This window comes from Calliopsis andreniformis, chromosome 3 (genome assembly GCF_051401765.1).
Source record: "Calliopsis andreniformis isolate RMS-2024a chromosome 3, iyCalAndr_principal, whole genome shotgun sequence".
NCBI classification, from domain to species: Eukaryota; Metazoa; Arthropoda; class Insecta; order Hymenoptera; family Andrenidae; genus Calliopsis; species Calliopsis andreniformis.
The window spans coordinates 19639588-19666890 of record NC_135064.1 but is presented as its reverse complement, the minus strand read 5'-3'; the positions used below and the strand labels follow the sequence as shown (position 1 = coordinate 19666890).

Genomic DNA, 27303 nt, shown 5'->3' with positions numbered 1-27303 from the left:
AATATTTCTCATATTCATTCTTTACAATAAAATTCAATCCACTTGCACATACAACAATATACATATTTCTATACACATTGAAACAAAATTAAAAATTTCATGTTTCTGTTATTTCATTAAAATATATTATACTTCCATAATTTTTTAATTCATTCGATACTATGATTCTATTGCAACATTTGGCATATATTTGGTTATGCATGATTAATAGAAATTCTATTCTATAAATATATATTATTACCTTTGTCACAAAAATACAATAATTATTTTTTAGATTTCAGACATCTAACATTGACATAACACAGTACATAAATTAAGAATTTGCCTCCATAACAGTTACATAATAATTGAGCTTATAAATCTCTAATATAGACATGTACATATACAAACGGAGACGTAAACATCATTATCACATTGCCTCTTTTCTAATAAAACTCTGAATAGAAATTACTCATAAAATTTTACATCAGGTAAATAAGCATCAGGTAACAAGAAACTATTCTTTAAATATTGAATTATTCTCAATATCTTAATAAATCTGGCGGCACATCGGTTGGTAACGAAACTCCAAGTCTAGTTACCATGTAAGACGCCACTTTACAACCATACTCTAAGCAATCTTGTGGTTCCCATTGTGCTAAAACACCAGCTAGAAAACCAGCTACCAAAGCATCTCCAGCACCTGTTGTGTCTATTATTGGAGCCTCTGGTTTAAATGGTTCTACCTACATGAAATACAATGTAGCTTTTACTTCACTCTTTAATTTACTATACTTATTTGATTTACCTGAACAGATTGACCTTTTCCCCAAACAGTAATTGCTGGAGCAGATCCACCTTGAGTCATTACAAATATTCCACCATGGCGCAACCAATCTACATGAGTTATAGAATAAGCATTAACTGTAATTCTTTTTAAACTATTTAGAAGGAATGGTATATCAATAACGTCATCGTATTTAATATTTAATGACTGAGCCAATGCTTCCATTTCTCTCCTATTACCAAATACGATTTTAGCATGTCCAACCATTTCACAAATTGCTGCATAGTGATCCTGTAAAAGTTAAATGGAAGTGCTATTAATGCAAAATGTGTTAATGAACTAGAAGAGATAAGTAAAGTATTCTAAATGTTTATGTACTTTAAATATGTATAATCCATTGAGATTGAAAACTATAATTATATTTCTTTCTTCTGCTTGTTTGACAAGCTCTTTTGCAACAGGAAAACTGTGAGTTATGAAAAATCCTTCAATGTAAATTATTTTTATTGTGTCCAATGACAAATTAGACTTTTTAAGATCATCTAAGGTGTATACAGCAGCAGCACCTATGTTTGCAACAAGGCAACGAGATGATTCATTTACTAATGCTATGCATTCACCAGTAGGTAGAGTTGGATGGACTGCATATCTGAAAAAATCATTTATTCGTTAATATATATTGTAAAAAATAAAATTAGAGTAAAAAATTTCAAATATTTGCAAACCTGGCATCCACACCTGCTGATCGAACTAAATTCTCCAACATTGCTCCTCTTAAATCATTTCCAAGACCTCCACAATAAATACTACATTGATGTTTAAATGTATCATCAAAGAGCCATTGTAAAATTCTCATTGAATTTTGTGCTGATCCACCAGGACTAATCTTTTGTTCCACACTATTTAATATGCAAGATTAATAATGTTCATGTTCTTCATATATTAAATGGATTCATATTATGTAAAATACCAAATGAATATTAATGAAAAATATAACTAATAAGAAGTTAAGGTAAACAATATTTACACTGTTTATTTTTTATACAACACTGTTTAAAATTACTGCATTAGAAAAATTTTAAAGCAACAAAACTATGAAAATATAAATACCTGTATAAAATATGTACAGTGTAAACATAAAACAAATATTAACAAATATACTTATTAACTCTAGTGGTAAATTAGCCAGAATTTCCTGCATTTTTTCGCTAGGAAGTTCCATTTCTCCATCCTCTATCAAATTATATTTTTTTAGAAAATCTTTGTTCTTCATAAATACATAAACGTCCAATAACGGATTGCCAAAAGCTACAATTGATGGGTTTTTTAGCCTTAAGAGAGCAATTCTTAGTGGTATTCTTTCAACCATTTTTATTTTAAATCTTCATCAATCAAATAGTCTATATTTCTAAAAAAAAATATTTAATAATTACTTAAACTTCAATTATGTCATGGTATAGTATACACATATAATATGCATAATGTTATACCTTACAAGCAAGGAAAACAGTAGAATCAAAGAGTAAATATAACATTTATGAAAAATAAGAAGTGTCACAGGTAATTACATTACTTGTCACTTAAAAATCTGCTTACTATTTATCACTTAAAAATAAGCACTATTGATGTTTCTTTGTATTCACATCATTTTTTGTATAATTTTGTGCAGAATTATTTTGTGAAATTCATTTTTATTTTATATTTTCACAAAGCATATAACTGTGAGAAAAAATCAATATGTATATCTTACACACTTTCATTCTTTACAGGCCGGTGTCAAGGTTACGCCTTGAAATTAGATCATGTTACAATTACTCTTTTTATATTTTTTGCTAACATCGAATAAGAAAAATAAATAATGACAGATGAATTACAGAACTTTTTAAAATGCCCCTCTTTCGATACAATAATATAAAACACAAGAATCCATATACATGAAGTTATATGCCTACATATACTATACTGTTTTCAATATTAATCAATTAAATATTTACTTTTTTCTCAGTTTCACCTGTTCAGTAATTTGTGCAGAATTCTACTGTAATGATATCATATCGTTACGTAAATTGTCATAATCTCAGTGATTAATTCATTGTTTTTATTCTGATAAAAAAATATTTTTAATGAAAATTGTGTATAGAGTACCACCTGTCGTATATTGTAAAGGTGCTTTAAGGTTATATGAACAGGAGGGGAGAAACGTGCATCGATGCGCATGTTGTTAGTTAACACATGTTTTGAAAGTTAGGTTAGACAAAAAGGAGTTTTGTTCAGAAAATGGTTCGAAGGAAAATAGACAACCGTATTCGCACCTTAATCGAAAATGGTGTTACCACAGGCCACAGAACAATGTTCATCGTTATTGGAGAGAAAGCACGGGATCAGGTAAATAGACAAATGAAATTACAACTATCTTAACATTTTTTAACATTTTAACCCGAATATGAACCAGGATGGTTTTGGAAGTTTGCGGGTACCTGACAGTAAGGGTTTGTGTTAGGTCAGAATCCCAAAAGTTTATAATATTCAGATATTTGGTTTGGGTACCTACACATCTTTGGCTTGTGTACATATTTAGAACCTGCTATATTTTAACAAATTTAAAGGAAATACTCTTTTGTTAGGTCGTTCTGCTTCATCATATGCTATCTAAGACTGTTATAAGAACAAGACCTTCAGTGCTTTGGTGTTATAAAAAGGAATTAGGATTTAGCAGTCACAGAAAGAAGCGAATGAAATCCTTACAGAAGAAAGTTAAATCAGGGAAGTTAGATGTCAATGAAGATGATCCATTTGAATTATTTGTTGTTTCTACTAATATACGTTATTGTTATTATCATGAAACCCATAAAATATTAGGAAACACATATGGCATGTGTATTTTACAAGTAAGACATATTTTCTTCATATTTTGTAAAATGTCTCTTGTGTGAGATATGTACTTTAATACAGAATTAATTTTTTCAGGATTTCGAGGCAATTACACCTAATTTATTGGCACGTACTATTGAGACTGTTGAGGGAGGAGGTATTATTGTGTTTCTCTTGCAATCTGTCAATTCACTAAAACAATTATATGCCATGAATATGGATGTTCATCAAAGATTCCGCACAGAGGCACATCAAGTATGTTATTCATTTTTAATTTGTTCACTAAAAAATAGTATTTTAAAATTTATTATAAAATTAATTTGATTTTAGGATATTGTTGGCCGGTTCAATGAAAGATTTTTATTATCTCTTGCATCTTGTAAGAGATGCTTAGTTGTTGATGATCAATTAAATGTTTTACCCTTATCATCTCATAATTTAAAAATTGAACCTGTACAAAAATTAACTTCTTCTGAAGAACAATCAGAATTAGATACATTAAAAGAGAGTTTGCAAGATACTCAACCTATTTCATCCCTTATTAATTGTTGCAAGACAATTGATCAGGTTTGTTACAAAAAATACACAATTTTAATAATTTTGCAATTGTAATATACGAAATATAATTAAAATATTATTTTCAGGCAAAAGCACTTCTTAAATTCATTGAATGCATATCAGAGAAAACATTAAGATCTACCGTTTCTTTGACTGCTGCTAGAGGTCGTGGAAAATCTGCAGCTTTAGGTTTAGCTGTAGCTGGTGCTATAACATTTGGTTATTCAAATATTTATATTTCTAGTCCAAGTCCGGAGAATTTAAATACTCTGTTTGACTTTGTTTTTAAAGGTAAATTAGATGACAACATATGATGTTCCCATGTATTCCAATCTTGCATTATTTTCAGGTTTTGATGCACTAGGATATCAGGAACATCTTGATTATGGTTTAGTACAATCTACTAATCCTGAATTTAATAAAGCTACTGTACGCGTGAATGTTTTCCGAGATCACAGGCAGACAATTCAAGTATGATTCCTTTAAAATTCATTCAATTATTTGTATAGAAGCATGAAATAAAAAATTATATTTTTTAGTATATTCATCCTACTGATGCACACAAATTAAGTCAAGCTGAATTACTTGTAATTGATGAAGCTGCTGCAATACCCTTGCCTTATGTGAAAGCGATGCTAGGTCCTTATTTAATATTCCTTGCATCCACCATAAATGGGTAAATATAAGATTTTGAATTCCAATTCCTTTAAATAATTAATATATAAACTACTAATTTTTATATATGTATATAATATATGTCGTTTTTTAATAGATATGAAGGCACTGGTAGATCTTTATCACTGAAACTATTACAACAATTAAGAAGTCAGACTGTTGGTTCAAATAGTCATGAAAAATCGGATAAGCAGCAAAACGAGAAAACTGTTATTGGAAGACAGTTACATGAACTTACTCTTGAAGAATCTATTCGATATAAACCAGGAGATTCTATTGAGCAATGGCTCTGTGACCTGTTGTGTTTAAATGCAACAACAAATACTCCAGTATTATCTGGATGCCCTCCTCCTGACGTGTGTCAGTTATATTATATAAATCGGTATATAATTTATTTGTACAAAACCTATGAAAAATAATGCTTTTTATATTATCACAGTATATTACTTTTTTACTTACAGAGATACGTTATTCTCTTATCATAAAGCATCCGAGTTATTTTTACAAAGACTAGTGGCATTATATGTTGCATCACATTACAAGGTAGATACTCGTATATACATTTCTGTAAAATTAAAAGAAATAGAATTAATACTAAATTCTAAACATTTCTCAGAACAGCCCAAATGATTTACAAATGATGTCCGATGCACCAGCGCATCATTTGTTCTGTCTTTTGGGCCCAGTGAATTCAAACAAGAAAACACTGCCCGAAATATTAGTCGTCATTCAAGTAAGCATACAAAATATAGCTATAAAATATAATGGACTGCGCAAATCTAAATACCATAAGCACTCTTTGCACTTCTAATACTTTTATAACATATAGATTTGCTTAGAAGGTGAAGTGAGTAAGAATACTATAAGTAATGGACTTGGACGAGGACGCCGGGCAGCTGGCGATCTCATACCATGGACCATCGCGCAACAGTATCAAGATGAAGACTTTCCTGCGTTAGCAGGCGCACGCATTGTTCGTATTGCGACGCATCCTGATTATCATGGAGTAAGTATATATATTTCTATTGTTATCATGAAAGGTAACTATTTATGCTTATTAAGTATTTCCATTGCAGATGGGATACGGTAGTCGAGCATTAGAATTATTGAAACAATATTACGAAATGAAAATATTTAACATCAATGAAACGCTGCAAGAAGCACCGCTAACAGAAATATCAAAAGTTGAAGACGAAGAAGTAAATTTACTTGAAGAAAGAATTGGTAATTGCTTTTATCGTATTATACATTAAACATTGTAACATAAATATCATATTGACATATTCGTAGAACCTCGTGCATCTCTTCCACCACTGCTTTTGAAATTAAGCGAAAGATGCCCAGAAAGTTTAGATTATATTGGTGTATCATTTGGTATCACTGAACAACTTCTAAAATTTTGGAAACGAGGTGGTTTCGTGCCTGTATATTTGAGGTTCGTATTGTTACTAATAATTATCAATGGTTGTTGCACAAACAGTATTGTTTTCTTAATGTTCTTTTTTCTTTTTTGTTTTAGGCAAACCGCAAATGATATAACGGGTGAACATTCGTGTATAATGTTATACAAAATAAATTCAGAACAGGAAGATGTGAGGTGGCTCCGAGCATATTGGAATGATTTTCGACGACGATTCGTATCCTTACTCTCTTTCTCATTTAATTCGTATCGAACTTCATTGGCTTTGGGTATATTAGTCAATAAAGCAATTCCACGAGAAGTTATTAGTTAGTATAATTTACATAATATATTTCTTGCCAACATCACAGACTACTTAATAAAATTATTATATTGTTTTTAGCACTGACGAAAGATTCGTTGGATGTATATTTTACATCTTATGATCTGAAACGTTTAGCTATGTATAGTAATAATATGGCAGACTATCACCTAATAATGGATTTATTGCCGTCATTAGCGCGATTATATTTTTTTAATATGATGGGTGAAACTCATTTATCAGCAGTACAATCAGTAAGATAGTCTATGGTTTTAGCGTAGTTAATATTTTTTTTTGTAATTATACTCATATCAACTTCACTTTTAGGCCATTTTATTAGGTTTAGGTTTACAACACAAAACTGTTGATAAACTGGCAGAAGAATTGGACTTACCAGCTTCCCAATTACTTGCTTTATTCAATCGTACTATACGTAAATCTATGCAATATCTTAATGGAATTGCAGAGAACTATATTGAGACTACTATAATGAAAAAAGAATCAAATAACGACAATATACAGCTTAATCCTGTGAATGGACAAAGTTTACATGATGAACTTGAAACTGCAGCTAAGGTATAGTAATCTTTTCAATTGTATCGTGAATAGAATTGCATATAACACGGAAATTTTGATTCTAATGATTTAATGTAATTTGTTTAGGAACTGAAAGCGAAACAAAAAGCCGAATTAGAGAAACTGAAAAGAGAAAATTTAGAACAGTATGCTATCAAAGGTTCGGAGACTGAGTGGAATGATGCACTCACTGGGAAAAAAAGTAAAAATCTTATATCTATAAAAACTAGTGAAAAAAGAATATCAGAAGATGACAATGCGTTAGAACCTCAAAAGAAACAGTCCAAAAAGAGGAAAAAAAATTCTTTTAAAACGTGATCGATGTAAACATTTTTAGATATGGACAATAAAAAAAGAATAAATGAATAATGTGTAATTACATCTTGAAGTGTTTATTTTTGTACTTTATACGAAGAAATAGTATAAAAGTGAGGTAGTTTAAACAATGTCTTGTTTCTTTCCTTAAATTAGCATTGTTTAAGTATCAAAATATTTACATTTATTTTGCAATGAATAACAAAACATCTATATAATTTAACTATCATTGATCAAAAAAGTTATTGTCCACTATATATTTTACACACTGACAAATCAAATTACGTTCATGTTGTATAGATCGTGCTAATAATCTTTGCAATAATTGCGATTTATACGAATGTTTATTATTTGTAGTCGCATTGCGCCTTCTGTCTTTTGGTTCTTCTAATTTAATTCGTGATTTATTTTTGCAATTAGGATTTTTAGCAATAGAAGCTGAAATTGCTGGAGATCGTATATTAGAACATTCTTGTGCATTGATATCTGATTGTGTAGTGTTAGTCACTTTATTGTTCTTTATTACTTGTTCCGTTAAGTCAATTTCTTCTATTTCTATTTTTATCTTTTTAATTGGTACCTCTTCCGGAGCATCGCCTATAAATAACATTTTGGATATATAGAAGATAACATAATACATGTAATATAAATTATTTATAAGAAAAAATTGTTATAAATTAGTAAAAAGTATTTATACTTACTTCCTTCAGAACCACTTTCATAATTTGCGACTAAATTAGGTACAGATAAAATAGCAACTGCAGATTTTGGCAATATAGCTGCTTCTTCTTCATCAGAAATGTAATTAATAGCTCCTTTGAGTTCACTTTCAGTAATTTGATCAGATTGATCCTTTTCTTGCGAATCCAGTTCTGTTTGTAAATTTACTAAAAGATTTGTGTTTAAATAATAAATATAATTTAAAAATTAATAAATAATCTAATGATTAAATGCTTACACGTTCCAGGAAATTCTTGCAATCCCCTGTATACTTTCCTCTTTTCTAAAGTATTATTTTCTATCGGTTGTCTGTTTGTTGGCGGTTTTCGATTATGAGATTTTAAGGGTTTCTTTCTTCTTCGTTTGGTGATATCCTGATGCTGTTTTATCACTTCACCTCTTTGTACTTTTTCCATTTCCTCTGCCTTTCGCAATTCAATATTCGTTTTTGTAGGATATCTCCTGAAATATTATTAAAAATTGTTATTGTTACAATACAAAAATTATTATTTTTACAATAGCTTACTTTTTTCGTTCCATTATCCATTTTTCAATATCTTCAGGAGTTGATACATTTTTAATTCTATGATATAAACCAGTACTATGTTGCATAGTAATATGTTTCTCAACGAGTAATGGATGAGCAGAGAAAGTACATCCATCGATACCACAGAGTTTATGTTCTTTTTTATGTTCAGAAAGATCATCCTCTGATGAAAATTCTCTGTCACATATTTCACAATAATATGATTCATCATCATCTGAGCCGATATAGTTTTCATCTCTTTGATCATACGGTTCCTCATCATCTGGATAAAGATGTGCCTAAAAATGGTTACTTCAAATATTTTGACTTATGACGTACATGTTCAAATTCAGTGTAAAAATACTTCTTAACATGCAATCATTACTTGAAGGTGATTACATTCGAGAATTTATTGATTCCTATAAATTTCTATTTCGTATCTTCATTCCTTTTCATATTTTATAAAGTTTTATAATTCTTATTGATGTTACTTAATACATTAATTATTTACTTAATATTTAAGGAGTAATATGCATTATAAAATAATTCAGATCAGACATAATAATTTCCAAATTTAAATAGTTATAGGTATAGATACGTAATGTAGTTTGTTTTTAATTAAGATTTTCACCTTTACAAAATCAAAATCATTACAAGAAAATTTAAAAAGTTGACAGGTAGTGTTAATAATACACTCAATGTTCAAACTAATATAGAAGTATTTTTTCAGAATTTTTTATATAAAGCTAATATTTAAAAAATATGACACTTTAAAACATTTTCCAGGGTATTCAGAAATTCATTTTTTAAGTTTATGAAAACCTTACAAACACAGAGTTCCCATCTATTTTTTAAAAAAAAGGTCATGAGCAGTAGATTCAATTTTTACAATTGTTTAAAAAATATTGTATAATAAACGCAATGTATTATATACAATGATGAATGCAATATTAGAAATTGCATAAACACTTCAGTGTTAGAACATTGTATTTAATTGAGAATATAAAAAATCTTATTAACAGAGTAAAAATATGCATAGATAATATTGCATCTTGTGAACTATTTTGAAACAAAATAATCTATCTAATAATGCGGTTTCATTAAATTTACTTATTGTATAGTACTAATTAAAACTAATATGTGTTTATTTAATTCTATGGTATAAAAGTGTATGTAATAGATAAGAATTCAAGAAAGATAGTTTTCATATGAAAATTAATTGATATAGAAAATTGAACGAGATCATTTTCATATTTCAGAACGATTATTCGGCGTATGTATGTAATTACTTCTTTTGGTGGTTCATAAAGTAATTCGGAACACCAGATTTAGAACTTATAGAAATATGATTTATTCTTACAATACGCATCTTAATTACAAATTTATTTGATCCTGAATTCATTTTGTGGAAGTCATGTATTGTTGAAATTAATAAAATGTACTCGATACTACGATACGCTATAACAAATAATTATAAAAATTGCCTTATTTTGATACAGTGCCACAAGCTATGTAAACATCACTGAATTCTTATTTATTAAATAAATCCCTTTTTACGTTCAATGGAATACATATTAATAAATAATTTGAAGAACTATGTAAAGAGTTATTTTTACATATTTTCCAATAAAGAATGTTATAGCTTGCAGCACTGTATATTGGCCAAAGAGCAATTATAGAGCTTTATGAGATAGAACTATTAATGGCCAGACCTTATACAATTTATGAAAAGATATTATAAGTATTTAATACGATTATCATGAAAGTAGTGAGATAAGGAATATACAAAATTTTACATTTATGTACTGACGAATCAATAGAGGAAAAAAGCAGCTTAATTTTTGCATAAGTATTACACAAAACAAAGAAATATTTACTGAAGTATTTAACTCTAACTTCTCTAAATATTCTGTCATAAAAGTTTAACAGCATGCACTTACATTATAAATGCTAAGAGTGAATTTATATTGCAAAGTAATGATATTTTACAAATGATAGAAAATAGATAATACAAATTTTGCAGTTACAAATAATACAGATATTTTATGAACAGTATTTTCAATATACTGCATGTTAAAGTAAAAAAGAATCAAATCGTTCTGAAGTTTGAAAACAGAATACTTGTGTAATTTCAACTGTTCAATTCTTTATAGGAGGAGTAGCCTGAAGCTTAAGACTGTGCCTGTTCGCTGGAAGGCTGCATCTCCTCTGTTAGCTCCGTTTGTTCTGATTGCTCTGATTGCTCAGTTGCATTCTCAGTTTTCTGAACACCCTCGGATTCAATCGTATTCTTATCATCAGTTTTTTGACCACCCTGTAATCAAAGCAATTTGTCAACTATCATTGCAGCAAAGGGAAATTAATTATAGTGCCAATTAAATGTAGCAGTGCAAACAACATTCACTTTCAATGTAAGTATTATTACAATAACTTTGTTAATAACTCGATTTTCTTATCAAAGCAAAAGGAAAACTTCATTTTTAATCCGAAATTCATTTTTTCATATTGCATATATTTTTCATATTGCACTAATTTAAAAATAATTTTTTATCATAAATAAATACAATTATATACATATATTTAGATTATAAAAAAAGTTATTAATTTATATGACTTACTTACTTAATAGATACAACTTATAACTTTGATTCCTAGCTTTGTATAAGAAGCATTTCATAAACAACATAAATGAAATCTTATACAACTAATTAGACTTAACATATTATAATATTGTTAATTTTTTTAAAATACTTACTGTATATTGCTAAGAAGAAATACATATAGTAATTGTTTTATTTTTCCTATAATAAAGGATACACCAAATACAGTCCTTAATTATATATATTAAAATTAGCAAAAACTATAAGAAACTTTCAGAAGAAGGTATTAATTACATAAAAAACAGTAAATACTTTTTTCACTTATTTGTACAGGGTGGTCTACTCCTTTTATTTCAATCAAGTAAATCTGATTCTAAATATTACTGTACCAAAATACTTTATATGTATGTATTAACAAAAGTATAAAACTGTAAATGGTGTTATGTTTTTAATCATAGTATCAAATAATTTATATAATTTGTTCAGCATAAAGGTTTCATCATTATTGTATTTTATTTTTTATATGCATTTTATTAGCACTTCCATTTCCATGCTAAAAATCATTTTCTAGATACTTTAAAACTAATGCATTTTAACTAGAATGGAGATGTAATTTATTATACTGTTATAACATCCAAACTTACAGTCTAATTTAAAAAATTGTTAGTTTTAAAAATGAAAACATTATTTTCTACTGTGCAACACATATAAGTTAAATGAAAAAAATACCTGTTCAGGATGTTTTGCAAGATAATCATTTTTAGCATCTCTGATCATCCTTGTTACTTTGTTCCGTAAATCCTTAAATTCTTCCCACTCTTTTGCATCTTTATTCTTTTTTGCTTTAGCATAGAGCTTATTTTTCTTTTGTATTTCATTACGAATTTCATCTGTCATCCATGGTTTCTTTAGTTCTAATTCCTGAATAATCACAATGTCTTTTGATCAAAACATTTGTAATAATCTCAAATTATTGAGTCTCAATTTTTGTTTACATACATGAAACCATTAAAAACATAAATTATAATATAATACTTTTAATTTTTAATACAACTGACAAACTTTAACTAATTTTGACTCCTTAATTTATAATATCCAAAATTTCATTCGTAATTCATAACTAATCAGTTATATGTTCACTTATAAAGCCATTTTACTTGAAAAATTTCTCTGGATACATGTTTTTAAATACAAAAGAAAAATTTATGAACTTTATCAACACTACTTAACTATGTAACAAAGCATACATAAATGAAAGAAAATTCATATAATTCAAAACATTTGCTGTTACACTTGCAGACAAAGCATTGGAAAGCTTATTTCTGCACTTGTAAGATACACATATTTAACAACAAACATATTTACATAATTTTCATGCATTTATCAATGTACAATCATTTCCCTCAAAAAAAAATGTTTATCATTCTTAGGCTCAACTCTAAATAAATATAGAAAAAAATATATTCCAATACTTACCTCAAGCTTATTAGCCTTCTTCACATTATTCATTGCTTTCCCTTTAGCATTACCATTTCCTACAGAAAACCGTGGTCTCATATGTGACAAAATTTGAGGCGGCAATCCTCTTCTGGCCCATGGTCTCATCAACGGTGCTCTAGGTCCTGCACCTCGCAAACCTATTGGTGGTACCATCGGAGCCATCCCCCTGACTCTTGGGCCAAATAATGGCATCGGTCCATTGGGTCGACTTACTCCAACCGGTCGTGGCGGAGGCGGCAGTCTTTGCCGCATGGGACCAAAAACTGGGCTCATAGGTGGTGGTGGCATTCTTGGTGGTAAACCAGGGGGTGGTAGCCTACCCCCAAATCTCGGCGGTGGTGGAGGTCGTATACCAACTGGTGGAACTCTAGGCCCCAGTAAGGGTCCACGGTTTAGCGGACTCATGCTTCCGATTGAACCTTATTAAACCACTTTCGCGTTCGAAACTAATTAATGTTCGATATACCGCTAAATGCGAAGCCTTTCGAACGAGGTTAAAGTTGTAATTTCACGCACTGTTTATTTACGAAATATATCGCAGTCCGCACAAATTTTACACTTATTGGCTACAGTGTAACAAGTTCTTATTGAAATATCAATCGTAGTAGCAATACTTGACGTAGATATCGTAGAAACATTACGAATTCGCGTCGGAATGAACTTCCTGCACGACACAGTATTCACGGGAAACGAGCTTGATGTTAACCACCACAAACTATAAATTGTAGAAGTTGCTCACTCTTAACAAAAATTGTGATCGGGGATCGGGGATAAGCTGCGCAATACATACCGTGGAAGACGCTAGTATCGCACCATTGACATTATATATGTACGCCATTTATATATATACAGGAGACAAAAATAAATCGAACGTTTTAAATTGGAAAAACTTTTTATGTATTCAAGTTTAAAAAAAGTAAATGTGAAAATATTTTTTTTTTAAAAAGGAAATTTAATTAATTACATTTTTAGAATAGATGGCGTAATCGAAACTTAAAATTTCGGAATGTTCGGTTCATTTTTATCCACCCTGTATATACTTTTAATATTTCAATATTTTGTTAAAATTTTAATAGAAGTACGTTTTGCTCCGAAAATGCGCAATTTTCAAAATCAAAAGGATTCTAAAACTGTTACTATATTTAAATAAATTAATTTTTTGCTACAACAATGTGTTTTGGCTTGTTCAAAATGTTTATGCATTGAAATATATTTTTCAAGTATTCTAAAGATTCGTCTTTACCTTTCCAAACTTTCTATGCAATTCATTCTGTAGAATTTTAAATCCTTCTTCTAATTTGTCTTTTTATTAAGTAAGGACTAGTTTCGTTGAAAAGCTGCCTATATTTAAGGGTACTTTTAAGAATCCAACTGTTACGTCATTTACCTGATTGGTGTACTCGCGATTTATAAAGGACATGCTTCTCTCATTGGTCTATTTAAGCAACGCTTCTAACGTACCGCCAGCTGTTGAAGTTACGTTTGTTTGAAATCAAACGGCAACTGAAGTTTGTTGAGTTGCTTGGAGCTGGAGCTTCGAAATTTGTCTGCCATGTACAGACGGTAAATATATTTCGTCGTAAGGAGAAGAGGGCATGCGTAGTCTCTAAAGGGAAAAAAAAAGTAATAACTCGGAAGGAAAGAACATTGGATTTCTATATATATACATAACGTTGGCAGAAAATTCAAACCCAAATAATGGCCACGATTCGAGTACACGAGGATCAAGAAAATCGTATCACCGATGTTCGTCGCGGCAAAGAAAGTATTAGCGTGCCCCTTCAAACTCAAACATTGCAACAAACTAAACGTGCGGTCCTAGGAGTTCTTCATAACAATTGCAACCGTAATCCGAAAACAGTACGTATACCTTTTTTTGCTTTTCATCCCGCGTTTTTTTCTTTAATCAAAACATTTCTTAATTTTATTGATTTAAAATACACCGTAGACGACTAGTTCTTGGAAAAGATCTTTAAACATTGCCTAATTCGCAAAATTTCTTTAAAAGAAAATTGAAAGAATTTCTTTGATGTTCAATTGAAATAATATTAGTTGTTATGCTCCTCTTTTGCACAGGAAATTTATAAACAAGATGAAAAGTATCCAAAAACTAAAGCAGTTATACCTACGCAATTTGAATCTTTCAAAATCTATGAGGAAAAGAAGGAAGAAGTGCTGTTTAAAATTTATGAAGATAAGCTGGAAGAAGAAACTTCTGTTGCACTTAGAGATACAAGAGAGAAAAAAGATATAAAAGAACAGCAAGATGTTAAATCTGAAAGAGAGAAGCCGTGGTTAGAAGTGAATCCTATAAATGTTTCAAATCTACCAGCATTTTGCAACACTGTTCAAGATATAAATAAGAAAACGCAAAATGAAGCCATTTTTTCGCACGGTAGCCCAATGTCTTTGGAAAAATCTGTTCCTTATTCATCTTCCTCAAAAAAAGAGCTTCAGAAAAGGCGAGAGTCTGTTAAAGAAATGAGGATGAACTTTTTCGATGTGGATGAGTATAGGGCTGATATATACAGTTATTTGCGTACAGCAGAGGTATGTGCTTGTCATTTGTTTGTAATGGAATTTCATAGAAAACTATTTATTGTTTTCCTTACACAATAAATTTATATAGATATACTGCTTTAATAGAAATTTCTTTACAGACACAGCACAGACCAAAACCAGGGTATATGAAAAAGCAGCCTGATATAACATATTCAATGAGATCAATATTAGTAGATTGGCTTGTTGAAGTAGCCGAAGAATATCGGTTACAAACAGAAACATTATATTTAGCTGTTTCTTATATAGATCGTTTCCTGTCATACATGAGTGTTGTAAGAGCAAAATTACAACTTGTTGGCACAGCTGCTATGTTTATTGCTGCGTAAGCTTTACATTTATATTTCTTCAATTTACATTTCTTTCATTTATGACACTATAGTAAAAGTTACATTCATTTTTGTAGAAAATATGAAGAAATTTATCCACCAGATGTAGGAGAATTTGTATATATCACAGATGATACATACACAAAGAAGCAAGTATTACGCATGGAACATTTAATTTTAAGAGTTCTATCTTTTGATTTAACTGTACCAACACCACTTACTTTCCTTATGGAATATTGTATTAGTAATAATCTTTCAGAAAAAATTAAATTTTTGGCAATGGTAAGTATATCAATTTTTATTTTTATTATATTATAATGCAGAATTTTGATCTTTATAAAAAATGTTGCAGTATTTGTGTGAATTGTCAATGCTTGAAGGAGATCCATATCTACAGTTCTTGCCTAGTCATTTAGCTGCATCTGCAATAGCACTTGCACGGCATACATTATTGGACGAGATGTGGCCACACGAGTTGGAACTATCATCAGGATACAGCCTGAAAGATCTTAAAGATTGCATTATTTGTCTGAATAAGACCTTCTGCTATGCATTAAATATTCAACAACAAGCTATACAAGAAAAATATAAAAGCAGCAAGTAAGTTTTCTATAGGTCTAATATTTGAATTAATATATCACATAATACCGTCGCATCTAACAAATATATTTTTCCACAGATATGGACATGTAGCGTTGTTGTTACCACGACGCATCGATCATGTAACATTGACCTCCGAAGACGAAGAAGAAATTGCCTAATATACAACAGACATGAAGCAAACAGAGAACTGTCTATAAATTGAATACATTTGGAGATAACGAACCTCCCGTTATAAATCCCAAGCTTTAAAAGACAAGGAGGGGATTAGGGCAAGACTGACCTATTGTTTCACAAATGAAATGAATGAGTTATTATTAGCATGTTTAGTCAATATCGTTTGCCTGACGAAACATATTGACTTTACTTTTCATATTTCACCATCACCTATACATATTATAGGTTGTAGGTAAATTTTTAATAACTGTTTTTAGAGCTCCGTCATTATATTAACGCATGGAGCTCTAAATTATGTTATTTAGGAATTGTATTTTTATACGTATTTTTTAGACGATTGTTAACAGAACATTTGCTCTACGTACATGATACTAAAATTTGTTGCCAGTGATCTGTCATAATAATAGAAAATGTAAGAATAATAACTATATTTATTATTGATATTGTACTACAAGATACATATTATTATGATGGAAATATTCCAATGTTTGTGTACAATTATTTATAATATTCTTTTTAATCCGTTTGGAAGTATGCTGTTCTTTTTTTTGAAGTTTTTATAAAGACCTGTATCTAACACACCAGTTAGGTCAAACTTGTTTGCAGTATACTTGATCTGATCCTTGATTACCATACCTTTATCTATTTTATGCAGAGAGACCCTCCACTCTATGTCTGGGGCAATAACAATATTTTTAAACAGGGTGTACGAATAATTTGCAGTAAGTTACTTATATAATACTTTTTTATTTTTAAAATAATGATAAAAGCCTATTACGTATGATTTATATAAGTGTTTACAAAAAAACATTTTCTAAATAGTGATAAAAATTCATTATCATTCTGATTTAAAACATTTCGTACATTTCTCGTAATTTACACTTAATCGTAACAAAACTTTTATATCTCATAAAAAAGTCACAAATACATAAAGTATAATAAAGAAGAAGTGCTAGAACTCATAATACATCATGATATTTAAATTATATTTAATATTGCGGTATAATAAATAATACTGACATTACGTAACACTTAACGTAAAAGTTTGAAATTTGGTATAGAACTAAATTTAATTTACATCAATCATAAAAAGAGATTATTGTACATTAAAAACTTAAATATAACATATAAATATTCTTATTTATTAATTTCAAATGCGTGATATGTTGATATTTTCTATGTATCAACATATCGAAAAACAAGCAAAAATATTTACCATCATAAAGAACTTGATACTTTATCATTTTTTTTAGCAAAAGTCAAAAAAATTTAAGTGAACAATGCTGTTAAGAATGTAATATGCATTCATTTAATGAATGTTCAAAATTTATTTCTAGAAAATATTAAATAAATATTCCAAAATGTTATTACATTTATGAATTATTTAAAGGGTAAGACTCAGCCTTAATTATGTTGACTTACAAATATTCTGATTTATAATATATTCTTTTACTGAGGATTCATTTGACGTAAATATTCTGGCGTATGATAATGTTGCTGTTCATGGGCAAGCGATGGATGAATCGGTGGTGGAAAGCATCGAACATGTTCAACGCTTGTTGCATCGCTATCCCCGCTTTTCAAATACTTGTTTAAAACTGCGAAAATTTGCGAATTTAATACTTGGAACCTTCTGATTCTATCCACCATTCTCTTCAAGTGCTATTCAACATAGATACAGACAATTAATTACTTCAATATACATATAATTAACACCAGCATGTTTAAAAAAATATGATTTATCTACATATACTTACAATTCCTTTAACATTTTCATCTTTACCATCTACACGTTGTACTCTTAAAATATGATAACAAAAATCGAGAGCCTCGAATCTCCTCTGTTGGCCAAGTAATACTATCATAGTACACCCAGCCCAATGTAAACCCTCACCAAATAATTCTCTGTAATAGATGGAAAATATTATGCAGTTTTTTTCTAGTATAATGTAAAAGAAATTTTGTAATATTATACGTATCTATATTACTAACTCAACGGTGAATTCTGTTTCTCCAACCGGGATGCAATACACAAACTGTAATGCACTCCATAATCTATGAAATTCTGTGCATTCATCGATGTTCATTACTCCATTTGCAGGAGGAGGACCGACCCAAATAGGGTCATCTAAGAAACTACGTAGTCTACTGAGTACCACTTCGAATATAGATAAACCACAACAAAGTCTTTCTCGTGTTAACAAATCACCTTCTCTGGCGATCATTGCTTGCTACAAAATTAATTTTAAAAATTGTTGATTGTGCGTAAATATTAAATATTTGTACTAGATTGTTATATTTTCATAACATACATATTATTGCTCACCTTAGCTGTACCTAATTTATCTACATTTGGTACAATTTGTAAGGCTGCATATTTAGCTTCGAGTCGTTTCTGTTTGGTTTCCGGCTTTTCACCCTCTATAAATAGAATTGTTTAAAGATTTACATATATAAAACTTTTATTTTTATAATTTAAGAACGTTACCTTTACAATAAGGTCTAGGCAATATATTTTGAAATGGTGCTGCATGTAATAAATCGCAGACTTCTTCTTGTGATAAAGCTTGTTCCATTAAGAGGCAGAACAATATTGTATTACCAAATTCACGAAAATTATGAAACAGTTCAGTTTTGGCATCAGGATATTGCACAATGTCGTTCAACTGGGCGTGATAATATCCTAAAACTCCTGGAGACCCATAATCATATCTTGGAAGCTTACAGACCTTCGGCATGGCCTCCATTAAAGTTTTAGTAAATTGATGCAAGCTTCCTTGAATCAAAGACTTCACAATTTTTAGAAGTTCTTCCATTACAACTGCGATTCCTTGATATCCAAGGAGTTTACACATTGTACGGAAATGTTGTGGGCCAACAAATCCTGAATATTGTCCATATTGTGTACTATATGCTAAATTCAATTGTTTGCTACCCCATAAATAATGATGGGACATTTGAGGAGGTTTATCTCTATGTACTGGTTGCACAAATTGAAGTCCGCGACACTTAACAAACCTAACATATATTCTTGCTTTAGTGTGCACGTAAACCTAGTACATTTAGTACGTTTAATATCGTTATACCTGTTAGTTGCTGCGTTGTAACAATAATTTGGTAAAAAATCATAATTAAGTTCCCAAAATACATGAAGCGTAATTCTTCCGTACGGAGCCAGTACATTATGATTTGCTTCTCGAAACATTGCGTCATATTCATCCAATGCAAGCCATTTACTTAAAAGTTTATGAGTAAGTCGATTAACTTGCAAGAGCCCTTCTAATTCCTAAAGTGCATAAAATATGTTTTCACCGTAAATCAAATACAACTATATTTTTAATCAAATCGTTTCACTTACCACTACTCCTGTAATATCGCCAGATTCAAATTTACTAATCGCCAAATCTAATGATTTTTGCATATCTGCGTTAATACGTTGTGTAATCAACTTATTCAGATCAATACTTCTTCCCAATAACTGTACGTGTCTTTGCTTCAGTAGAGTTTCATATCTATTGGCACGGGGATATGGAAGTAAATATGCTCCTAGAGCAACGCATTCTACTCGAAATCTTTTATCTAGCAATATACTCGCAGCTAATTGTTTGTAATGAGCAAAAATCTGTTCGCTTAGCTTATAAACAAATTGATCGAAGCATAGATTTACTTCAGCTTCTACTTCATCGTAAAGGAATTGCTTCCGAAATATTGTCAGCGCATACAATGCACTATCATTGTATAAATCCAGTGGATATAAAACATACCTGAAATAGAGTAGGGCATTAGAAAAAATGTTTTTAAATAAAAAATTTAGTGCATTTTTACTTACTCCATCATTGATGGTTCTTTGCTTCGCAGTATATGGTCAGTCAATATCCATGGCATGGACATCTCAATAGGAAACTGAAACATGCATTAAAATTTTGAAATTAACATGAAATAAGTATTAGCAAAATATGTATGCTGCAGTGCACTACTAATTACAAGCCCCAAATTGTTAATTTGGGTATATCTGTGTGTAATTGTTAATAATGTATATCTTAAACATATAGATCCTTATACATTTGTGTCAATATAACTACCATTCATATGTAAATATACATTGATTTCATCACTTAATGCATGCTATATATAAATTGAAAAAAAAAAAAAAAAAAAAAAAAAAAAAAAATCGAAAGTTACTGACTTTATTATTCTTTGAATCGTTTTTATCAACTTATGCTGTGCTCAAATTACAAGCGTGCAAATATTTATTTAATTAAATAAAATAATTTTGCTAAATTATAGAAAGAAACCCTTATGTCTGAAAATAAATTACAATAGAGAATATATTATATTCATAATTTGAAGTATCAGAAGCATAAAAACGAATTCTGTGTGCAAAATACAATTACATACAAGAATACAGTAATAATGAAATCAGTAAACCATATTGATGGTTATATACTGTAACAAATTGTAAGTGTAAGTAACATTGCTACAATCACTCGTGTCTAACAGAGTACCTGAATACGCTTCTCCATGGTGATCAAGTCGCTGCACTCTTCATTATGCTGGTGACGTACGTGGCATTTCTAGTCATGAAATCAAGCACACAAAACGCTATTTTGATAGTAGTTTTTACATAGTACGAAACAGTTTACTTCTATGTTCGTTAAAAAATGAACTTAAAAAAAAAAGAAAACACTGACTACGGTTTTAAAATGTTTATGATGTTCTGAACGGTGAACACGGAATAGAAATTTAATAAGAATGTTCAATTACCTGTATTTTACGGCCCATGGTCATTTCTAAATAAAATTCTCTGTACCATAATTGGGATAAATCGCAACAGTCTTGTAACGATTCTAAAAAAGGAACAAAATATACTAATAAGCTACTCTAATAATGAGAATTTATATACACATACCGCCAAAATTTAAGAGGTAACTCCAGTAAAAACTAGTTTTATGGAACTGATCAATTTGTACAAGGTATTGGCCATCTATATCTTTTCTCAAAGTTCTCTTCCCACCACTTTTATCAGCAATTAATGATTCTAACATAGTACGAACCATGTATAACTGCGTTGAAGAAGGTCCTTTAAAAAAAAATATTTTTCAAGGAATCTAAAGTTGCGAAATATTTAAAAACTTAGTTGTTTTTTAATCTTACCAACGTTTCTTCGCGGTACCTTGATTCCAAACCCATTATCAGGGTCTTTCTTGCCTTTTAATGCAGGATCTCCTAATGGTTCTACTCCAAAATGCCAATCTGCACATGTTTCTCTTACAGATACAATTATACTAAAAAATCATTCAATAATTTGATTTACGTGCACAGAAATCGTATAAAATGTATTTTAATGATATTACGAACCTTCTAATAAGATCTTTTTTATTTTTAATTGCTTTACGCAATGGTTCTCGTAAAGTAAGTTGTACAAAATCTTGCAATTCTGCGTATATATGTCTACGTATTGCATCGATAAAAACAGTTTCTATACGCGCCATTAATACTTGTAATCCTTTAATCATTGCAATAACTTCTATTAGTGCAAATTTCTCTTCATCTGTATAATTGTAACGTGTTGCCTGGCAAAATAAAATATATCAAAATCAATTTTACTATCAATAAGAGTCACAATAAGTACTGTTTCTTACTCTTTCATATTCTTCAGCTTCTTGTGGACACTCCTTATTCATATGATGATCAGTAGGATGGAGAAGCTTCCAACTGTAAAGTTCTGTTACTACACTTGTCCACTGAGAAAGTAATTGTAATCCACGTAACGCTAATTCTGCGGTTTCTCGATTCTCCGCATCACTGCCACATTCCTTGTATGTTGTAGTTACTTCATTACTGTACCTATATCACAATTTATAAAATTATACTAATATTTTTCACATATTTGTTAATCAATATCTTTTTCTGGATGTACAAAAAATAAGCTTTTTCTTTACCTTGCTAATTCACTTATATATTTTACATGATCTTCTCTGATTTGCGGAAGGTGCACCATAAGATCTGCTTGTGGACTTATACTGTTTACTGAGGAAGACAACGGCCACTTTGATGCATCAAAATGTTTAGAACGTTTAATATAATTAAAAGGTGCAATTTGCATATCGCCGAATAATGGTACCACTTCCAAATTCTTAAAAATTCTATCAATTCTATCTAGCTTTAATCTTTTCTTTTGATCTAATTTATTGATGTTGCACAATTCATTGTCCATTAGGAATAAGCCGAATCCCATAACTTTTACCAACATATGTTTCTCATTTGGTGTTAAATACATTTTAGTTTCAAACATATGAACGCATATGTTTACGACGTCCGCGAGTAATTCTTCATATCCTGCAATTTTCTCTAAATTTTCTTTTACAGTATCGCGAATCTTATTCTGTATGGCTAAAAACATTGATAAATTTTGTGATTCTTGTAACGTTTGCGAGTCAGACATTACTTTAAGGAATTGAGCAGCTCTGAAACAAGAGAACAATTATCTTTATTTACACTTTTTTATCAATATTTAATGGTGATTTTAATGTACTAATTTAAACAAGTAACATTACCTCCTATATGTAGAATAATCGTTTTTTACACTGGACTTCATGTTTTTTAATTCATCCAATACAGCAAACATATTAATAAATTTTCCTAAAGTAAGTAAATATGCTTCAGAAACAAAATCTTTTCTTTTTTCATGATGACACAAACGTTTCACCTCTCCAGAAAATCTTTCTATTGCCTTTCTCTAAAAATCAGTATTAAACTAATGTAAAAAATGTTTGAGTATACAAGTAAAAAGAAAATAAATTTACCAGACAGTAATTACTTACTTGAAAATACATAAAATTTAGTAACTTATTCACTTCAGGTGCTAATACCTCTACAGTCTTTTCATAAATTTCTACTCTATTTGGTTGTTCATTTGATTTTGGTTGAGGAATTGCACGAGAACAGCATCTCCATGTGTACAACATCACAGCATGTTTTAAACCCTCTTCCAGTAACTCATTCTTTAAGATAAACAATATTATTTATATTACGGAAGTATTAATAGATAGTTCGAAAAAAAATTCTTGCAACTTATTGCATAAAAGCATACTTTTCAGCTATACTACAAATTTGCTTGTAATATAATTCTATTAATTATAATAATAAATATAACTACCAAACTGGCATGAACTGTAGCTTCTTCAATGTATTTGGCGATTCCCGTAACAAAACCATTTCTGTCTTCAAAATTGGTATCAAAGTTAGCTTGATATACCACAGAACATGGTTGTGCTTCGATACATGGTTGTTCATCGGGTAATGTGAATTCATCAAGAACATCAACATTTGACAGAGCATCACTCAAAGTTACTTTTTCAGTAGCCATCCTGACTTAAGAGTAAACCTGTACACCAAACAATTGTTTACACATCACTGACATTTAAATATAATTAAAAACAGAAACATTTTTTTCAAAAAATCAAAGTTATTCAATACATCTATTTGCATATGTACAATTCTTAAACTTAAAGAAATACATAAGTGTAAAAATGATGTAATTATAGAGCAGCATCGCACAATCATTGACATTTTTTAATACTGCTTACCTCCACAGAGGTTAACTGTCTATGGACGCAAATATGCTGGAAACCTATATCTTTCTATACAAAAACGAAACAGTTTTTAAATGTTTAGTAATACGATCAACACATTTTGTTAGGATAATAAAAAAACTGCGTTGTAAATGTATGTAATTAAATCTAACACTCCACCCTCTTGTAGGAAAGTAGAATGATTATTCTATCAACAATACTGAACAATACTTAAGCTCTGCTTACATACATACATACAGCAGTACCGCTCTGCTCTGTGTGTATGTATTAAATCGTCCCATCATAAGTTCGTGTCGTTTATTGTGGAAAAATAATCAAATCCAGGACATGAACTTACGAGGTGACTAAATACGCATGAGTACGTAGTATTTTAATTTATTTTAAGATGTTCTACTTCATTTTCATTTTCTTTTCTACATAAATAACTGCACGCATATTAATGATCTATATTCCAAATATTGCCTTCTACAAAATAAATATTTCTTCTAAAAAAAAGTACATGCTTAAGTATTATTAATTGAATCTTATTAATTATATGATCCAATAAAAATAAATATTTACAAATAACTGGACAGACATCATTACCAAATTATAGTTCATTTATTACTTGCTTTCATTAATTGCATGATTACGCATTTTAAATTATATCCACATCAAAAAGATATCTATGACTTATGATTTCAAAAATATAATATCTGAAATGAGTTATGTCATAATCATTAGATGTTGTCTCTATAACTTATAGACTATAGCAGACTATAGACAATCCTTGATCTACTTACAAACATGTTTTCAATCGCCTCAAGTTACATTTATGTATGTAACATTTAGCGTAAAACATGTTTTTACAATAAATTTAAGGAAATACATGTGTAATTCATCCGTAAAGGACATTTGTGAATCATTGGTTAGAAATAATACGTGAAAGGATATAGAAGAATATAGAAGTTCAGCTGTGACAGGTTGGGCTTGTGACGTGTTATAAACAAAGAAAGAAATGCATAACCATAAAGACAGTATTTAAACCTAGACCTATAGTTAAGAGAACAATTAGTAATCGTAGTTTTTTAATAGGAAATTTCACTCTAAAAATTTTGATTAAGTAATTTAAAGTTCCGTAGAAGTAGAATCAATAATTTCAGTTACAAGTACTCACGTGATATTAACAATAATCTCAAAAAATAGTATTAACGAAAAAAAGTACATATATGCGACATATCAGAGTTTTATAGAAAAGTGTGTGTGTGAAGCATTTGTGACTAATAGTTGTGAAAGATGACAAACGAAGTAATAGTAAATATTTTAACATTAAATTGCTGGTAAGCTAACACCTTATCATTATATTTCTTTGCATATATTAATTGAAAATATTTTTGTTTATTAACAATTATAACTATGTACATTTAATTAACATGTTACACATTACAGGGGTATACCATATGTTTCACAGAACAGGAGAGCTCGTATGGAAGCAATTGCAGAAAGATTAATTACTGAAAACTATGACATTATTTGTTTGCAAGAAGTGTGGTCTATAAATGATTTTAAGATGATAAAAGCTAAAGTGCAAGAACAATTACCTCATTCTCATTATTTCCATAGGTAGGTGCCTTGTCGGGTATTATTGTTTTCAAAATTATGTTACATTTTGATAGTACATTATTATTTCATTTAACGTATTTATACCATACGTTTAATCTATAATGTTAATTTAATATATGAAAATATTTTAAATACATGTATTTCAGTGGTGTCCTTGGATCAGGAATTTGTGTCTTATCAAGGTATCCTATTTTAGATGTTATGTTTCATAAATGGCCTTTAAATGGATATGTACATAAAATACATCATGGAGATTGGTTTGGTGGAAAAGGAATTGGACTTTGTAAACTAAGGATCCAGGATATGAATGTTAATGTCTATATTGCACATGTAAGTTTAGCATTAGAATGTTTATATTATGTTTTAACATGCTTTGTAATATTAAGATTCATTTATTTTTTAATATATCAGTTGCATGCAGAATACAACAGGCTTAATGATGAATATATAGCACATAGAGTTTTACAAGCATTCGATACTGCCCAATTTATAAGAATGACTTGTGCTGGTGCTGATTCTGCAATATTAGGAGGTGATCTTAATACAGAACCACAAGATTTAGCTTATAGAATCATATGTGGCATTGCTGGTTTATCAGATGCTTGCTCAAATAGTTCAAGTAATTTAGGGACCAACGAGTGTGCCAATAATAGTTATACTGGTTCAAAACTTGCAAGAACATTGCCTGAAGGAAAGCGTATAGATCATATTTTATACTTGGGTTTACAAAATTATAAGGTATATTATGCTGTTTTTATGAATTTTAATATTGTACATATTTGTATAATGAATTACTCACTGATTTAATACATTAACAACATATTGTGTATAGGTAGAAGTAATCAATTTTCAACATCCTTTCCCCAAACGTGTACCTTACAAAGATTTTAGTTATTCTGATCATGAGGCTATTATGGCAACCCTTAAATTTAGCCCTGGTAAGTTAAACAAAAATTTGTATATCAAGTAAACAAAGTACTAGATTTTTATTCTTACAGGAAAGTCTCAACTAGCAAGTATAGATGTTAAAGATTCCCTGAAAGAAGCTTTAAACATTTGTGAAACATCATTGAAGCATGTTCGGAGACAACGATTTTGGTATTTACTTTTGGGTTGCATATTAATTATACCTCTGGTTTGGTCTATGGGATTGGATTGTTCCATTACATCCTTAGGTGTAAATATTGGTCTCAATATAGGACGTATCTTTTTAACTGCAATATTATGTTATACTTTGTTTATGAGTACTATATGGAATAGCGTTGAAAAGAATACTTTAAAAGCGGGATGCTTGGGAATGGAAATTTATTTAACAAATTTAAGTAACAGTATCGATAAAAAATGAAACTGAGTCTATCATGCAAGTACGTAATTGACCCAAAATTGACTTCCCTTTTAAACTATTCCTCAACTATTTAACCAAAGACATCAAGCAACGTCGACATTCTTAATAAAGATATATTTTCTTATACAATAAACCTTAGCATTTCTACACATTAGTATTTTCACTGTTATATTATTATAAGACAATAATCAAATCATATCTTTTAAATATTTATGCCTTCTTCTTATGAATTATAATTGCATAAAATGTACGTTATTTTGTTCTACTA

At 29.7% G+C, this 27303-nt stretch overlaps 6 protein-coding genes across 10 annotated transcripts; 3 read left to right on the top strand and 3 right to left on the bottom strand.

Annotated features, from left to right (window-relative positions):
* Window positions 1–20: 20 nt before the first annotated feature.
* Window positions 21–2634, bottom strand: LOC143188889 (adenosine kinase). 2 transcript variants are annotated; one of them, XM_076393394.1, is made up of 6 exons: window positions 2257–2634; window positions 1936–2174; window positions 1492–1665; window positions 1145–1415; window positions 788–1057; window positions 21–725 (listed from the first exon to the last, which is right to left on the bottom strand). In XM_076393394.1, the coding sequence occupies exons 2-6, from the start codon at window positions 2133–2135 to the stop codon at window positions 522–524; spliced, it is 1119 nt and encodes a 372-aa protein (XP_076249509.1). In that variant the 5' UTR covers window positions 2136–2174; window positions 2257–2634; the 3' UTR covers window positions 21–521. The 2 variants fall into 2 exon arrangements, with proteins under 2 accessions (XP_076249509.1, XP_076249510.1); XM_076393395.1 differs by having other exon boundaries at window positions 2363–2634.
* A 375-nt stretch (window positions 2635–3009) lies between these two features.
* On the top strand, window positions 3010–7618 carry L(1)g0020 (RNA cytidine acetyltransferase l(1)G0020). Of its 2 annotated transcripts, XM_076393391.1 has the most exons (17): window positions 3010–3151; window positions 3391–3654; window positions 3734–3892; window positions 3968–4204; window positions 4282–4486; window positions 4545–4666; window positions 4735–4871; window positions 4968–5252; window positions 5332–5413; window positions 5487–5603; window positions 5700–5876; window positions 5947–6094; window positions 6161–6305; window positions 6390–6598; window positions 6673–6845; window positions 6919–7167; window positions 7255–7618. In XM_076393391.1, the coding sequence occupies exons 1-17, from the start codon at window positions 3044–3046 to the stop codon at window positions 7483–7485; spliced, it is 3048 nt and encodes a 1015-aa protein (XP_076249506.1). In that variant the 5' UTR covers window positions 3010–3043; the 3' UTR covers window positions 7486–7618. The 2 variants fall into 2 exon arrangements, with proteins under 2 accessions (XP_076249506.1, XP_076249507.1); XM_076393392.1 differs by lacking the exon at window positions 7255–7618 and having other exon boundaries at window positions 6932–7072.
* LOC143188888 (FMR1-interacting protein NUFIP1) lies at window positions 7534–13583 on the bottom strand. Its single transcript, XM_076393393.1, has 6 exons — window positions 12805–13583; window positions 12058–12249; window positions 8729–9027; window positions 8441–8664; window positions 8184–8369; window positions 7534–8079 (listed from the first exon to the last, which is right to left on the bottom strand). The coding sequence occupies exons 1-6, from the start codon at window positions 13231–13233 to the stop codon at window positions 7709–7711; spliced, it is 1701 nt and encodes a 566-aa protein (XP_076249508.1). The 5' UTR covers window positions 13234–13583; the 3' UTR covers window positions 7534–7708.
* A 640-nt stretch (window positions 13584–14223) lies between these two features.
* Cyca (cyclin A) lies at window positions 14224–16750 on the top strand. The gene is made up of 6 exons (XM_076393690.1): window positions 14224–14688; window positions 14905–15378; window positions 15489–15712; window positions 15794–15998; window positions 16069–16316; window positions 16396–16750. The coding sequence occupies exons 1-6, from the start codon at window positions 14527–14529 to the stop codon at window positions 16475–16477; spliced, it is 1395 nt and encodes a 464-aa protein (XP_076249805.1). The 5' UTR covers window positions 14224–14526; the 3' UTR covers window positions 16478–16750.
* Window positions 16751–17698: 948 nt separating this feature from the next.
* On the bottom strand, window positions 17699–24224 carry Sra-1 (Cytoplasmic FMR1-interacting protein Sra-1). 2 transcript variants are annotated; one of them, XM_076375077.1, is made up of 19 exons: window positions 24083–24224; window positions 23653–23880; window positions 23318–23497; window positions 23051–23232; window positions 22436–22960; window positions 22136–22340; window positions 21852–22066; window positions 21648–21778; window positions 21403–21573; window positions 21258–21340; window positions 20999–21067; window positions 20323–20396; window positions 19852–20257; window positions 19580–19779; window positions 18982–19511; window positions 18820–18914; window positions 18486–18724; window positions 18251–18398; window positions 17699–18155 (listed from the first exon to the last, which is right to left on the bottom strand). In XM_076375077.1, exons 2-19 carry the CDS (start codon window positions 23860–23862, stop codon window positions 17943–17945), a joined length of 3876 nt encoding a protein of 1291 aa, XP_076231192.1. In that variant the 5' UTR covers window positions 23863–23880; window positions 24083–24224; the 3' UTR covers window positions 17699–17942. The 2 variants fall into 2 exon arrangements, with proteins under 2 accessions (XP_076231192.1, XP_076231193.1); XM_076375078.1 differs by lacking the exon at window positions 20999–21067.
* A 134-nt stretch (window positions 24225–24358) lies between these two features.
* Window positions 24359–27046, top strand: Nsmase (neutral sphingomyelinase). Of its 2 annotated transcripts, none has more exons than XM_076393672.1 (6): window positions 24359–24446; window positions 25517–25690; window positions 25837–26020; window positions 26102–26428; window positions 26523–26628; window positions 26689–27046. In XM_076393672.1, exons 2-6 carry the CDS (start codon window positions 25554–25556, stop codon window positions 27033–27035), a joined length of 1101 nt encoding a protein of 366 aa, XP_076249787.1. In that variant the 5' UTR covers window positions 24359–24446; window positions 25517–25553; the 3' UTR covers window positions 27036–27046. The 2 variants fall into 2 exon arrangements, with proteins under 2 accessions (XP_076249787.1, XP_076249786.1); XM_076393671.1 differs by lacking the exon at window positions 24359–24446 and adding an exon at window positions 24871–25407.
* The last annotated feature ends 257 nt before the right edge of the window (window positions 27047–27303 follow it).

Bases quoted from the DNA above. Each gene is read 5' to 3' on its own strand.
- LOC143188889 (XM_076393394.1), bottom strand. From the start codon at position 2,135: ATGGTTGAAAGAATACCACTAAGAATTGCTCTCTTAAGGCTAAAAAAC. The intron at 1,416-1,491 runs GTTTGCAAATAT...TGATTTTTTCAG, and splicing joins TCAGCAGGTGTGGATGCCAG to ATATGCAGTCCATCCAACTC. The intron at 1,058-1,144 runs GTACATAAACAT...TAACTTTTACAG, and splicing joins ATGGATTATACATATTTAAA to GATCACTATGCAGCAATTTG.
- LOC143188888 (XM_076393393.1), bottom strand. From the start codon at position 13,233: ATGAGTCCGCTAAACCGTGGACCCTTACTGGGGCCTAGAGTTCCACCA. The intron at 8,665-8,728 runs GTAAGCTATTGT...ATAATATTTCAG, and splicing joins TGGATAATGGAACGAAAAAA to GAGATATCCTACAAAAACGA. The intron at 8,370-8,440 runs GTAAGCATTTAA...CAAATCTTTTAG, and splicing joins GCAAGAATTTCCTGGAACGT to TAAATTTACAAACAGAACTG.
- Cyca (XM_076393690.1), top strand. From the start codon at position 14,527: ATGGCCACGATTCGAGTACACGAGGATCAAGAAAATCGTATCACCGAT. The intron at 15,999-16,068 runs GTAAGTATATCA...AAAATGTTGCAG, and splicing joins AAATTAAATTTTTGGCAATG to TATTTGTGTGAATTGTCAAT. The intron at 16,317-16,395 runs GTAAGTTTTCTA...ATTTTTCCACAG, and splicing joins GAAAAATATAAAAGCAGCAA to ATATGGACATGTAGCGTTGT.
- Sra-1 (XM_076375077.1), bottom strand. From the start codon at position 23,862: ATGGCTACTGAAAAAGTAACTTTGAGTGATGCTCTGTCAAATGTTGAT. The intron at 19,512-19,579 runs GTATAACGATAT...AATATATGTTAG, and splicing joins TACAACGCAGCAACTAACAG to GTTTGTTAAGTGTCGCGGAC. The intron at 18,399-18,485 runs GTTAGTAATATA...CATCTATTACAG, and splicing joins GAAACAGAATTCACCGTTGA to AGAATTATTTGGTGAGGGTT.
- Nsmase (XM_076393671.1), top strand. From the start codon at position 25,364: ATGACAAACGAAGTAATAGTAAATATTTTAACATTAAATTGCTG. The intron at 26,021-26,101 runs GTAAGTTTAGCA...TTAATATATCAG, and splicing joins TTAATGTCTATATTGCACAT to TTGCATGCAGAATACAACAG. The intron at 26,629-26,688 runs GTAAGTTAAACA...TTATTCTTACAG, and splicing joins AACCCTTAAATTTAGCCCTG to GAAAGTCTCAACTAGCAAGT.